We start from the raw sequence: 15,913 nt of genomic DNA on the forward strand, positions 1-15,913 counted from the left end.
TTATTTTATTATAACATATTAGTTTTTTTTTATACTGGATGGAACCAGTAGCCACAAATAGAAGTAAGGAAACTAGAAGTTTCTCTCCTGATAGAAATTTAATTAAAAGAAACACCTTTAAAACCAACATATGAGCAACTTGAATGCTCTACATAAATTGGTGTTTTATTACTATGAGAAGTGGTATTTTTCTCATCTTAGCATGAAGACAGTACCCTAGTCTTCACACTAAAAGGGTAGAACAAAGAAGTTAGTTTTTCAGCTATTCCTTACTCTTGGTTTTATAGTTTAACTGAGTTATTCTGAGTGGAACTTCTTATCACTTTATGACATCTACAGTTAAAAGTAAAAACCCCAAGTACTTTAAATCCAAATAAAAATAATTTTAGAGGTTATTACCATTTTGCAAGAGAGTTATCTATCTCTAAAAAAAAGTTTAGTTTGGAAGTCTTAGAAAACATAATATCTCTGTAATAATTTTGATTTGGGTCACCTGAATAACAATGTATTTTTATTTTAATTAGATGAACAAGATTATCTTCAAGATGCACAAAATGCATATGAGTCTAACTACTGCTCAGTTTCTTCAGAGTTGGCTTCCTCACAATTAACTTCACCTCTACCGAAGGATCAACAGTGCATTAATTGTTTTGCCTCATCAGAAACATGCTATGAAACAAATCAGATTTCACTGAATGAGAAAACATATGAGGGACTAACTCCTATGCAAAATGAAAAAAATGTAACAGGACTTGATCTCCTTTCTTCCGTAGATGGTGGCACTTCAGATGAAATCCAGCCTTCATATATGGGACGATGTAGTAAACCTGTCTGTGATCTGATAAGTGACATGGGTAATTTAGTTCATGTAACTAATAATGAAGAAGATATTAAAAATTTATTGCCAGATGATTTTAAGTCTAGTGCAGATTCTTTGATTAGGTTGGATTTATCTCCAGTGTCAGAAACCCTTTGTGTTTCTTCAGCAGACCATGGTAATGATACTATCAGAGAGGAACAGAATGATGTCAACTCTGAGTTACAAAATACAGAAATCAGTGGGACTAAAGAATTGGATATAAATGTTATAAATGTAGATACAACACTTTCAGATTCATTTAATTACAACGGAAAAGAAAATTTCAAGGATATTAAGATCTCTAATCTGTTAGAACCAGTTTTTGATTTGAATATGCCATCTGCCTCAACTCAGCAAGGTTCCAAAATGTTTGATGCCAAGGACATTCCACAACACAATCAGCCATGTGAATTAGTAAAAGCTGATGGCTGTGAGGTAAAAGAGGAGGTACATGTGGCAGCCATAGCTGCCACAGAATGTTTAAAAGAAAGTGGCAGCCCAAATGCTTTGCCTTGTAGTCTAAAAAATGAAGGTTTATGCTTGAATGATTCAAATTCAAAAGATACAAATTTCAAATTAACTGACCTCTCCTTTCAAGAAGATAGGACTGCTACATTTATAAAACAATCTGCAAAAGAAGACTCTAGAAATATAGATCTTAAAGATGATAAAGATGCAAACCAAGATTCCTCTTCAATTTCACATGTTTCAAGTGAAGATATATATTCCTCACTGTCCTGTCTTCCAGCACCTGGGTCTTTGTGTGGATCATTAAATGAAAGTAAAGCACATGGTAATTGTTTACCTCAGAGTGAACGTAAAGATAATATACAAGTAGTGACTGTGCATGAAGAAATACAGAAGAATGTTATCCTAGATGGGGAATCATTGAAGGAAACTGATCTTCTGAAACAGGAAGAATGTAAAAGCATATTTCATCAGCCATTAATTGAAAAGATGGGAGATAGAAAGGTAGATCCTGATGAGATGGTAATCAGAGTTGAATCTTTGGATTACTCTGATAACACCAGTTCTTCTACAGCTGTGGAATCTCAAATTGAGCTTTCTGGTGCTAATGCCCCAGAGTCTCTTGATCATTGTGAAGGTCTCCCTTTTTCAAGCAGTGATATTGATGGGCAAGACTTAGATTACTTTAATATTGATGAAGGCATGAAAGGTGGCATACTAGTTAGTGATGCCGAACTTGATGCCTTTCTGACTGAACAGTATCTTCAGACCAGTAACATAAAGTCGTTAGAAGAAAATGTAAATGATTCAAAATATCCAATAAATCAAATAGATATGAAAGACCTAGATGATGGAAACGTCAATAATATATATTTCAATGCTGAAGCAGGAGCTACTGGGGAAAGTCCTGGTGTTATGATTTGTGAAACAGTTGATAAACAAAACACAACAGAAAATGGTGGCCTTTCTTTAGGGGAAGAAAGTACAATAACAGTCGAACAAGGGTTATCTAGCAGTAAATCTGAGATTACACATGAATTATCAGTCTTTGATATTAACAGTCAATCCGTTCATGTTGGAGGGGCTAGACCTAAGCAGTTGTTTGGCATTCCATCAAGAACAAGGAGTTCAAAGGAACCAAATAAAATGGATGTTCCAGATACACCTGAAAGTGTACCCAGCATAACAGATACCGTTGCTCCAACTGCTTGTACTACAGATTCTACAACTGATCCTCAGATTAGCTTCAACTCTAACTACATTGATATAGAAAGTAATTTTGAAGGTGGATCCAATCTTGTAACTGAAAACGAAGAATCTCTACCTGCAAACACTTGCAAAGAAGGCCTGGTTTTGGGCCAGAAACAACCTACTTGGGTTCCTGATTCAGAAGCTCCAAACTGTATGAACTGCCAAGTCAAATTTACTTTTACGAAGCGGCGGCACCATTGCCGAGCATGTGGGAAAGTAAGTTATACAAACCTTTAAGTCTTTTATTCTTTTGAGACATTTTAAATGAAATTTAATGTGATAAAAAAGCTGATGAATAGATGATTAAAAGATGCAGTTAATTTAAAATGCTTGTTTTTCACCTACATGCAAATATATAAAGCATTGTCATGTTACAGATTGAGAGTTGAATAAATGTCACATTGTAATGGCTATTATGTACTGGGAAATGAGGAACAATAATTACTAATTTTTGTGAAATCTAAGAATACGTGTCCTATTTGTCTAACATTAACACATCAGATGTCCCAAATTCAGCTAGATCTCCCTTTGTCCTTGAATACTTAATTTCAAGACCTCTCTGAAGCTAGTGTTGTGGTCCTTACCCAGGGAAACACACAAAAAAACACGCAGCCTTGCACGAGGTTCAGAACACTGAAGCTGACCTCATTTGCGTTCTGCCAACCTCAGTCATCCTAGAGTTAGCTCTAGAAATAACATTGCATTTTTTTATTCAGCATTTTTCAGTAATATGCTGGTGTCAGATCAACCTTACTTTTAGAAAGTTTTTGTTCTCTTCCAATGAATAGAACTGATTTAAAGAAATTTCCTTGTCAGATATGATTTTAAATTGAAAAAACCTCATTTAAGTAAAAAGTGCTTTATTAACTGCCTATGATTATAATGATTAGAAAAATTACTTATATAATCAGAAAAATGGTTTTTGATCAATTCAGTTTTGGGTCTCCCCTCCTCCTATCTCCAGTAGGTATAAGTATGCTTGAAACAGAACTAAATTTAATATTTTATTCTTCATAGGTATTTTGTGCTGTCTGTTGTAATAGGAAGTGTAAACTGCAGTATCTAGAAAAGGAAGCAAGAGTATGTGTGGTCTGCTATGAGACTATTAGTAAAGGTGAGTAGTAACCTGACATATTTTCTTTAAGTAATTGAATATATCTTTTAAAAAATTGGATTGTGACAAAGATAAACTTCTTTATTTTCTAAAGGCGAGGACCTAGTGTTGACTTATCTGGCTTAGGTGGGACATCCCAAGGCTTGGTTTCTCTTCTTTTTGTTCCACTGTCACAATTAATACTACCAGTCTGGAAAGGAAGCATTCAGTTTCTGGAGTGGCAGTTCATTAACCTTTAACAGGTACCAAGTCCCTAAATGCTGCATTTCATCTGCCTGTTGTTTTTGCCATCATCATTGTCATCATCATCATCATCTTAGTCTAAACATTTATGGAACACCTACCAATAAATAGTATTTAATCTTATATGTTAATATCACAAGGCAAGATAATAATAGTTCCCACCCTTTAGAAAATTATAACCTAAAATGGAAATAAAAGATAAGGTAGTAATATCTATGATTTTATAGTTAAATGTATAGGACTGCCACACTCTTTGCACATTGTTGTCTCATATATTTTTTCCCTGTTCAATTTTAGAATTTTGTTTGTGATTCCCATTGTTTCTTTGGCTCCCTAGCTAGCTATCATTATCAGCTATAATCTTGGTGGTCTTATTAGAGTTCTGACAGTTGTGTTCTGTCTGTATGTGTGTATGTTCTGTGTTTTTTCCCTCAAATACCCATTTGTTCTTTTGAGTACTTCTTGGCTTTTTCTTAGATTTGTTGACAGTTTAAATCCCAGCAATATTACTTGGGACTTTTTAAGACCAGGCCTGTGCACTAGCTCAGGCACTACTTCCTGGTAGCCAGGAGAATAAATACCTGATAATAATTTGTTTTTCTCTTTTGAATGAAGATAAATTTTTTCAGCAATTCTCCAAAAAGCTCTGATGTGAGTCTGTTAGCCTGAGGTAAGCTGCTTTACTCCCTGATGTTGACCTCTGTTCTGGAAGTAAATCTTTTTATATTTCCATATTACCACCATTGCTTATGAAGAGGTTTAGTTTAAGTGCTTAATATTGTATTGTCTTTTTCTTAACACTGTTTCAGTAGCCTAGAAGATGACTGCTGGTGCTGTTAACCAAAGCAGCCTGCTAGAATGCAGAAATATTAAATCAAGATCTCACTTAAGTATCTCTTCCCACTTAAATATAAAACAGCCATGAAAATTCAAAACATTTGAATTGACAGGTCAGATTTTTAGGTGACATTAAAACATATTCTGACTGTAGATTCCAGAAGGGGAGAAGATAAGAGAGTCATTAAAGAGACTCACTAGAGTATTGAGTTTATTTGTTTTAATCAAACAAAATACTTTGAAATGGGATTTGTTTATTTACTTATCTTTTATTCTGTTTTGATATAGCATGTAATTTCATTTATGGTTTTATCATTAACTTATACACCACAAGAAAACATAAATAAAAGTTATTTTAACATCTACTTTACGGTTGAAAATGGTAGAAGTGATCATTTAAAGTAATGTTATTAAATAAGAGAAGAAAGATGGCTCAAGTGTTGCAAGACATACTCCATGAAGGATTAGAAGAAAAAGTAGTTCCAACAGAGATTGTGTATAATGAAGTGCTGAGACTATAAATTGCAAGGAAACACGTAGATGTGTGCCATTAGTTTGATTTGGGGCATGATGGAAATTACTTTGAAACCCAGAGTAAGATGTTTGGATTTCATTTGGTTAGTGGTAGCCTTTTCATGAGAGTGCTATCACTTATTGTCACTTAAGGAAGGCTGTTTTAGTAGTGGCAGAGTTTAGAGCAGATCAGTTTGTAGATATGCTGAAGAGAGAGCTACCAATATTGTTACATGATATTTGGATGAAAAATCATTCAGCAATATTCAGGGACTATTCTGCTCCAACTGAGAACAAAATAGACTCCCAGTTCTCCTGGAGCTTACGAATGTAGGAGAAACGGATGGATAGTAAGCAAAGAGAATATCATATGATGGTAATATCCTAATAGAAAATAAGAGCGTAAGAGGGGTAGATAGTAACAGGTTGGTGGCAAGAAGTAATATTTTTTATAAGATGGTCCAAGTAAGGGCTTTAGATAATATGACATGAGCAGAGACTTGAAGGAAGAGAACAAATGTGAGTATCTAAGGGAAGAATAGTTCAGGCAGAGAAAACAATATGAGCAAAAACTCTTAGCTAGGAGAGTGCTTCTTGACTTATTAAAAAACAAGGAGGCCTGGGTGGCTGGACATGATGAGCAAGTGGGACTGTAGTGAGAGACGGGCTCAGACAATAACTGGGAAGGCAGAGGAGGTCAGGATGCAGACCCTATGGAGTCTTGTGACTCATTGTAACAACTTAAATTTTCACTCCAGTTGGGAAATTATTAAAGAATTTTAAACAGAGGGATGATATAGTATGATTTATGTCTTAAAAGAATCACTCTGAACTATGTTAGAAATAGACTAGAGGTACAGAGCAAAAACAGTCATATTAAGTAACAATTTTCTATAGTAAATATGAAAGATAAGCTAAATATAAAAATTAGAAATAACTAATTGGTAGCTTATACTGAAGTGGAGTGCTGCCAGCTGAAGTATGGACATTATCTTTGTCAAATGTCACTTCTTTTTCTTGCTAAGCCATTGACTTCTTTCTCCTTACAACTTGAAAAATAGAATATTTATCATACTTTACTTTGATGTCCAAAAACATCTGAGATTTTAATGTTATTTTTTTTCCCTTTATAGCTCAGGCATTTGAAAGGATGATGAGTCCAACTGGTTCTAGTCTTAAATCTAATCATTCTGATGAATGTGCCACCATCCAGCCTCTTCAGGAGACCCAAACATCCAGTGTACCTTCACCTACTACTTTACCAATCTCAGCACTTAAACAACCAAGTGTCGAAGGTAACTAGAAGAAAATGCTGTGTCTTAGACTAAGGGTTAAAATAGAAATTTTCTAGTATTGACAAGGTCTAGCGAGGAAAGAGAAACCAGACTAGATATCAGAAGGAAGTTAATACAGGGAACTGATTATGCATGTATGTTAGAAAGTGAGAAGAGCAAAAGGGCATGCACACGTAACTCAGAGATTAGTAACTGCAGGAAGCAACCACCACCTCTAGGGCTGGGGGAACGAAAGTGAGAGGGCAGTATTACTGGAGCTCAGTGCAGGAGCATTAGGTGGTGCTTGGTTCTCAGACCTGTAGTTCCGGGGTTGGGTCACCATGTAGCTGGTGCTGTGACCTCTGGGGGAACACCAAGACACAAATGCTAGAACAATCAAGGGGCCTAATAAGGTCATTGCTCAGATGATTGAAGGAGTGTTCCAGGGTTGATGTAAAGGAGTACTGAAAATCATGGGACATGAAGCTGTATCTGGTGGTGTGGATGCTTCAAGACTCCTGACAGGAACTAGAAACAGATAATTCCTTCTCCTCCCACCTTCCAGTCTTCCACCAGTGCCTACCATTGATGGAACCTGACTCGAGTTAACTAGCAGTGGGCTCTAGGAGTTGCACTTTCCAGACTTCCAGCTTGGCATCAAAGAGCATGGTGCAGAGGGTAGGCTTAGGTAAATACCTGGTGTATTTCTCATATAGATTTTAAAAATCTGTTTTTAAATGTACATTTTACCACAATAAAAAAATGCTTTTTAAAATCTATTTTTAAGTCTTTGGGCTTTCTGTTCTTTTTTATAGACTGTTGTAGTTTAGGATCTTGAGTCAAGCCCATGTACATTTAAAAAACATTAAAAAATTTTTTAAATTACAATTGACATACAGTATTATATTAATTTCAGGTGTACAACATAGTGATTAGACATTTAGATAACTTATGAAGGGATCACCCTGATAAGTCTAGTATCCATCAGGTACCATACATAGTTATTATAATATTATTGACTATATTCCCTATGGTGTGCTTTACATCTCTGTGGTAGTTTTTATAACTGGCAATTTGTACTTCTTAATCCCTTCATCTTTTTCATCTATCCACCCAACACTCCTCGCATCTGGCACCCATCAGTTTGTTCTCTGTGTCTGTGAATTTGTTTCTGTTTTGTTTGTTCATTTATTTTGTTTTTTTATATTCCACATAGACGTGAATTCATGTAGTATTTGTCTTTCTCTGACTTATTTCACACAACATAATACCTTCTAAGTCCATCCATATTGTCACAAATGGCAAGATTTCATTCTTTTTTATAAGCCCATGCACATTTTTATTTATTTGTTTGTTTGTTTTTTAGGCGAGGCAACCCTTGGTTGACCTCACAGATTGCAAAGACCTTGTCAGCTTACACTCCCTTATTTTTTATTTGTTACGCCTACAGCACCTGGTCTTCCCTAGGTGGTCTCCCATCCAAGTACTAAACAGGCCCGACCCTGCTTAGCTTCCAAGATCAGACAGGATCGGGCTTGTTCAGGGTGGCATGGCCTGTACATGTATACATGTTTAAATATAAGCTATTAGTCTGTAACATGCTAGAAAATAACTAACTCAGTTAAAAGCAAATTCAGTCACTTAATAGCTGTTTTCCGTTTATCATTATAACTTAAAGAGATTCAATATATATAGTTGTATATTACAGCTCTAAAGATGAATAAATTTGCTTTTAAAAATATTTACATATTCTCTTATATTGACATCTTACGTTATTAAATTATAAAAGTATTACAAATACAAGAAAGATACTTTATTTAATATGTACACCCAATTGCAGAAATTATATATGATTCTAGTTTTTTAGTGTTTTCTGAATTACGTTCTGGAAGGTAGATATTGATCCTTTTGATTTTTATATCGTTTTAAAATCATCTGGCAGCAGTTTTCATAACCTGCCTCTGTAGGTGCTTTATAACAGAACAAATATTAATGCAGATATCTAGTTATTTCCTCCAAATATGGGAGGGAAATATTAATAAATATTAATAAAGTTTAACATTTACATTATAAGATTAAAATATATTATACTTCTCTTGTTAAATAAATAAAAGAAGTGACCTCTGATGCACAGTGATCCCGTTTCCTGTTCTTCTATTCCTGTTTCTCTTTCTGTTCTTCATATGATTTTCTTTGCTTAGCTGCGGTGCTCTGGTCTAGTCCATTTTTCCCTCCTATGCCTTAGTCCCTATATTTTAGTCAGTCTCTACTCTACACTCACAAACTTAGTTTTAATAATATAGGCTTTAAACCTGTCCCCTGTATCTTTAAGATATAACCTCTCCTGTCCACTCCTTTTCTGAGTATGTGATTTCCGGGGTCACCTTGCTTTTGTATAAATTAAAAAAAGACTTCCACCCTGGGTTGGTGAATCACATAAGGCCATTTCTGTAGACCTTTGAAACCCTGAGAATGCAGGGCTTGACAATGGATAGCAAAAGTTTTTTAAAACATTTTCTGATCCATTTTGTATTAAATCATTGCAATATTGCCAAGTTAAAGTGCTTTACTTTTTAAACTGAATCTAGGATTATGCTCCAAAGAACAGAAGAGAGTATGGTTTGCAGATGGTATATTGCCCAATGGTGAAGTTGCGGATACAACAAAATTATCATCTGGAAGCAAAAAATGTTCTGAAGACTTTAGTCCTCTCTTACCAGATCTGCCCTTGGTAAGGAATCTAAAGAATGACTTGTTAATTTAATAAAATTTTATTTTGTAGATAATTCCTTGTGTGATTGTTAGAGCAATTTTTTTTTAACTCTGTGAACTATCTAAAATGAGAAATGTATAATGTAAAAATATTTTAGATTTTACTTTTTTCATTGTCAATTGAAGGCAATGATTCTCAAATTTTTTGGTCTCAGTACTCTTTTGTGCTCTTAAAAGTTTTTGAGAATGCCCAAAAGTTATGAGTTATGTTGACAATTACAATTACTGTGTTACTCATTATAGTAATAGAAATAATATTTTTATTTAAAAAATTCCAAAACAAAAGGTTAATGAGAGCAATAACATTATTTTACATTTTCGGCTTAATATCTGGCTTAATAAAAGACAGATTCTCACATCTGCTTCTGTATTCAGTCTGTGATGTGTTGTTTTGGTTAAGTTATATGAAGAAAATCCTATAATCTTACTGACTTACTGAAAGGATCTTTGGAACTCCAGGAATCCCTGGACCCCATTTTGAGAACTACTAGTATAGGGGACATAGAACTGAGATTTAGACTAATATTTGTAAAAAATGTTTATTGCACATCTGCTCTTTGCTAGTTACTTGGTTTACCCTAGGTACATATATTAAACAAGATGGATATGTATCATGCTCTGTTCAAGGTCTCATACCGTAGAAATGTATGCTGTTTGTCAGTAAGAGTCCATGAGCTAGATTTTAAAAATAGCCGTAATTACGAAACTATGTTTCTTAGCTAGCACCTACCCTCAATCAGTATTTTAACAAAATGAAAGTTCTAAATAGGTTAGGAAGTATTACTTGAGTTCATAAATAGTTCTCATTTAATATTGACTCAGGTTTGGCCAAACTAAAAAGAAAGGGCTTCACTAAAACAGGCTTGAGGTGCAGTTTATTCTAGGTGGTTGCAATTGTGGACTATATTGACTACTCTGCTTCCTAACCACTCCCCTCCCTATCTGCCCCCTTTTCCTCACCCTTGCTTACCCCAGGTTTTTTTTGGCTGTTATGAGGATAGGCTTGGGTTGAACTAAGCTTGCTTATTGTGTAATATGGTAAAGGATCCTGAAGTTCTCCTTTCCTCCTCTTCCGGTCTATAAAATTAACTAAACCTTATGCTCCTGAATTTAAAGAAGCAAAATGGTACTGTTTCTTGAGAAATTTGGCATCTGAAGAATTTCTGAGCCCATTTTGGTTTTTATTCTTATTAAAAACATACGTTTGGCTGTAGAGATCAACATTTCACAGTTGAACAAAGAATATGAATTAATTTGTTTTTTATTCCATATTTTGCAGACAGCAAATACAGTGGATCATGCCCATTCTACTACAGTGGAAAAACCAAACAATGAGATAGGTGCTATTACAAGAAACGAGATCATTCAGATTCCATCTATAGAAAAACTGCCCATAAGCACAAGAACTGAGGGATTGCCTACTTCTGGTTCTTTTACACTAGATGATGATGTTTTTGCAGAAGCTGAGGAACTATCTAGTCCTAATGTCTTACCTAACAGCAATTTACCTATTGCTAGTACTTCAGATTATAGGTTACTGTGTGGTATTGACAAGAATGTTTGTAATAAGATCAGTCTTCTTCCTAATGATGAGGACAGCCTGCCCCCTCTTCTGGTTGCAACTGAAGAAAAGGGATCAGGTAGGGTAACAGTTATTTAAATTTAAAAGGTTTTTTTGTTGTTTTTTTTTAAAAGATTGTATTGATGTATTTTGTCTGTGTTGCATGAAATGCATTTCTTTAAACGTAGACAATTTGGTTGAAATATATACTGTGGTTGGTAACTTTGGTTTACAAAAAATTCTTATTATATAAAAACAAATTCTAAAAAACTCTAAACTTTTGAGTTGAATTGAATATGATTGATTTATCACATATGACTCCCTAACTTAGAGTGATGCAAAAGTCCGATACAACAGGAAAACACGTAGACTTTAGCCCTAAAAATATTTCCATTGTATTAGTTTTGACTCCATATCTTTTTTTTTTTTTCCAAAGGAGCATAGTACCTAAAGATAAGAGTATTGGATTGGATTACAAAGCTAGAAATTGTAATTTCTCATCTACTTAATATGTATGTGACTTGAAGCATGTTATATAATCTCTTTAGGCCTCAGTTTCCTTTTAAAAGAAGAGAACCTAAATGATCTTTAAGGTCCTTTCCAAGGTGGAGATCCTGAGGCTCTCTAGCTCCCATCTCAGGATACATACATCCTTGTCACTTTAGGCTTTATGCTTCATCCTGCAACAGGAAATGATTATGCTCTGAGCATGTTAATATAGGGGAAAAGAGCTTAGGATCTCTTTCTCTCATTAGAAGCTATTTCATGAACCTGGCTATAGTGGCAAAAATACCTAAGCCCTATTCTTTGCATGCCATGCATATTTTCCTATTTATTGTTGAGATCCTTTTTTTTTTTTCTTTTTTTTTCTTTTTTTTGCCACTTGTCACTGACATAGAGTATATGTCAGCAAGCAGCATGTGCAACTTTGGTCTGGACTACAGAGTAAATTTCAGAATTTGTAATTGGAGTGGCCGGCAGACTAGAATCCACTTTAAAAAAAATTTTGGTTTTTAAGGTGTCAAAATTGTATAAAAATGTTTAATCAACGTATTTGCATATATACTATATGTAACGTATCAAGATTTATATGTATTACAGTATTAATATCTTTACATCTGTAAAAATGAGTATATAACAGTTGTCCAAGATGTTGATTAATTTTATGAAACGGTGTTTGCTTTTATTTTTAAATTTGCTCAGGCCATTGGTGGATTTATAAATTTTTTTTCATTGTAAGCATATTTAACAGGAAGACATGTTTATTCTAATCGTATATCATTTTCATGATTTAGTGCCTGTAGTAGAAGAACACCCATCTCATGAGCAGATCATTTTGCTTCTTGAAGGCGAAGGTTTTCATCCTGTTACATTTGTCCTAAATGCTAATCTACTTGTGAATGTCAAGTTAGTATTTTGTAAGTAATGATTATTCATCTTTCTTTGCCTAATTGGTAAGCAGGATTTCTAAATTAATTACATCTTCAGATTAGATTTTGACTGGTAATTGTGAAAAATAGGCAGCATTGGATATTGTTTTTTTTAGACAAATATAAATTAATTTTGCAAATTTATATTCAATGGGACTTGAAATACAAGCTTACAGATTTTTATTAGTGTCCCTCAGTCAGTCCTGTGTTAAGGTCATGGGCTCGTAGCTGAGCTGTATTTTGATGTTCATGATATAATTAACTTTTTATATAGATTTTAGATAAATTGAAATTTGGTAATTGAGATAAGCAAGAATCCTGATTTAGTAGAAATACAGTTTTAAAGTAAATGACGTCACTTAATTAAAGTAAGGAAGTAAATAATCCTCAGCTTTACATTCTCTTTGAAACTAGCCTGATTCTCACCTACTACATTTCAAGATATTAGTGCATTTTTTATTTTAGTGTTATTTATTGACTGACTCCATAAGATAATCGTTCATCCTCTGTCTTTTTTATATTAATCTTATACAATTCAATTTAAAGTTTTAATGAGGAGAACTCTGGAAAAATAAGAAATTTGAAAAGTTGTGATTCATGTAAAGAACAATTATATTTTGTTTTCTTGGTTAATAGAAGTTGACATTTATAGTCGTATGCTTTTATCACTTAAGATTCCTCAGACAAATATTGGTACTTCTCAACCAATGGATTGCATGGCTTAGGACAAGCAGAAATTATTATTCTATTGTTACGTTTGCCAAATGAAGATATTGTTCCCAAGGACATCTTCAGACTCTTTATCTCCATATATAAGGATGCTCTAAAAGGTATAGCATTTTATTTTGAACTGTTCAGACTAAGGGATGGAAAATTAAGGGCATTTATACTTTGGCTATGATAACTATATTAAAGATTTATTTTGTGAAGAGATTATTATTTCTTAGATCTTAATTATCATTTTCAGTCTTCTTCAGTCTAGCATTTTATGTGATTAGTCTTTACACAGATTTTTTTTTTCATTTTAAAAGTGAAAATATATTTACCTTCTTGACTTTTTTTATGTGTCTGTATACTTACTGCCCATATGAGAGACATGATAATTTTCACTTGACCTTGAAGTAAGGAGAAAAATTTTTAAATAACCTATGGTTGGAAACATTTTCAAATTTTTGTTCACAATCTCCAGGATAACTGAGCTTTGCGCATTCAGATATTTAATAGATGCTTCTTCAAGAGTGGAAATAAAAAAAATCTTATTAGTCCCAATGATGCCTTACTTAACAGCAATTTACCTATTGCTAGGATTTCAGATTATAGGTTACTATTACTTTTTATAAGGAAATTTATATGGGGACATTCAAACTCTTCTTTAAAACAACTTAAAATCTTTTTATTAATGTTTTATTTCCAGGAAAATACATAGAAAACTTGGACAGTGTTACCTTTACTGAGAGTTTTCTCAGTAGCAAGGACCATGGAGGATTTCTGTTTATTACACCTACTTTTCAGAAACTTGATGATCTCCCATTACCAAGTAATCCTTTTCTTTGTGGAATTCTTATCCAGAAGCTAGAGATTCCCTGGGCAAAGGTTTTTCCTATGCGTTTGATGTTGAGATTGGGTGCAGAATATAAAGGTAAGTTTTAGAATAATAAATTACATAAATTCAAATACCCTGAATATAAAATAAGAAATTCAAGGCTATCAGTAAAATCAATTTTTTAATAGATTAATGGGATCACTTTTGTTTTGTTGTACTTTTTAAATTCCAAAACAACCTTCCTCTACTACCAAATATAGTCTACACAGCCTTTGTTTGTCATGAAGTTTCTAGATGTTGATAATTATTACTTTAACTTACCTTAAAATCTATATATATATATATATATATATTTATTTCAGAACAAAACATACGAAACCTTGAAAAGTTTTCTTAAAAGCATGTACTGTAGGGAGTTCATTTTGTTATGTTACCTTTGTATTAAGAAGGTAAATTATTGTTCCCCGCAATTTATGTACGTTATAAAGCCAAACATAAAGGATTTTTGGATTATCAGTGCTACTGCTTTCAGTTATTGACTATAATTAAGAGTTGACTATTTTTAGAGATGGAAATACTTAAAAATAGTGGTTGCATCTTTTCTAAGCTTGAGGTTCCTTTTTCTTATTTTTATATTCCTGACAGCTTATCATCCAAAAGTGATATGGACTGTATTATTTATGTATAATATATGGTATATATGTTAGTGTGTGTGTGTGTGTGTGTATGTGTGTATTACTATATATCTACCCTTGATACAACTGGAGATTCTAAAGCTGTTATGAAATAATTGTCCAAGGTTATATGCGTGGTTATATCTAAACTGAAATTATTTCCAGGGTTAAGCTTTTTGAATTTCTACCCTTTCCTTATCCATTGTTTCAAGAAATTATTTATTTATTGCATGTGAAGTACATCACATCTAATGAAATTTTATACATTTGATTCTAACATAATAGGTATTTTCTTGGAGGAAAATTAAATATAGGGAAGTTATAAAAGTAACCGTTACTATTTCAAAATGGACAAATTCAATGAAAGAGATATTCATTTAAATCCCTCTCTCTGGCATATTTCATTAAACTCTGATTTGTGGGGGGGGGTTCCTTACCTTACCATTTAGGATTTAAATATGTGATGCTGTTAAACTATCTGAAAAGTAACAAAATTTAACTTTCATCTCAGGTTTCAGGTTGTATGGACCAAAGAACTTAAGAAATTGGACTTAGCCAAGTATTACATCCATTCAATGTAATATTTTGTCTCTGATATTAATAATTAGATGCTATTTTTTATGGAAGTCTAGGTCAATATACTAGCTAATATTAAGTAATTAGTATGGAATATATAATCTGTAAGTTTGGCCAGTATCACTTCTAGATACTAAGTCTTTTTTTCTCACATGGAAAACTGGAAATCATGGAGCAACATGAGGGATTTCTCAAAAGATCACAGGGCTTGGAGCTACAAAGCTATAATAGCTGTTTAGAGGTGATGAGGACAAATCAGCAGTTAAACATAGAGGTTAACTAGTCTTGGCTATTTCCCCAGTTCTTTATGTTCTGCGGGATTTTAGATAGACTGGCATTTGGTGTTATTGGTGCCCATGCCTCTTTAGACATGAACTTGGAAGTGTGATGGTGTGTGTGTGTATGTGTGTATGTGCGTGTTCTGTTATAGAGATAATGTACAATGGAAAAGTTCATGGTAAAAGTTAGAATCCCAAAATTAAAAACTAAAAATAGTCTATGGCCATGCTACCCAGAACAAGCCCAATCCCGTCTGATCTCAGAAGCTAAGTAGGGTCGGGCCGGCTAGTACTTGGATGGGAGACCACCTAGGAAGACCAGGTGCTGTGAACATAAAAAATAAGGGATTGTAAGCTGACAAAGTCCTTGCAATGTGTGAGGTCAATCAAGGGTTGCCTCGCCTAAATGAATAAATAATAAAAATAATTAAAAAAATAAAAACTAAATGTCAGAAATTAGTAATTTTCAAATAGGGATTATCTATGCTTTTATGTTGAGACCATTTGTTTGGAATACCAT

General features: G+C 33.6%; 1 protein-coding gene and 2 pseudogenes across 2 annotated transcripts in view; 2 read left to right on the forward strand and 1 right to left on the reverse strand.

Moving 5' to 3' along the window:
* The window catches only part of ZFYVE16 (zinc finger FYVE-type containing 16), a 42,668-nt gene that overhangs the window by 13,575 nt on the left and 13,180 nt on the right, over nucleotides 1-15,913 (forward strand). For both annotated transcript variants that reach the window (XM_039874922.1, XM_039874923.1), the window contains exons 3-10: nucleotides 525-2,794; nucleotides 3,596-3,692; nucleotides 6,419-6,580; nucleotides 9,148-9,290; nucleotides 10,611-10,971; nucleotides 12,188-12,310; nucleotides 12,997-13,152; nucleotides 13,737-13,961. In XM_039874922.1, coding sequence (XP_039730856.1) covers nucleotides 525-2,794; nucleotides 3,596-3,692; nucleotides 6,419-6,580; nucleotides 9,148-9,290; nucleotides 10,611-10,971; nucleotides 12,188-12,310; nucleotides 12,997-13,152; nucleotides 13,737-13,961 — 3,537 coding nt within the window. The remainder of the gene's footprint in view (nucleotides 1-524; nucleotides 2,795-3,595; nucleotides 3,693-6,418; nucleotides 6,581-9,147; nucleotides 9,291-10,610; nucleotides 10,972-12,187; nucleotides 12,311-12,996; nucleotides 13,153-13,736; nucleotides 13,962-15,913) is intronic.
* LOC120612647 (uncharacterized) lies at nucleotides 8,001-8,121 on the reverse strand (annotated as a pseudogene).
* Nucleotides 15,610-15,727, forward strand: LOC120612666 (uncharacterized; annotated as a pseudogene).

This window comes from Pteropus medius, unplaced genomic scaffold, assembly GCF_902729225.1.
Source record: "Pteropus medius unplaced genomic scaffold, Ma_sr-lr_union100, whole genome shotgun sequence".
Classification (NCBI taxonomy): Eukaryota; Metazoa; Chordata; class Mammalia; order Chiroptera; family Pteropodidae; genus Pteropus; species Pteropus medius.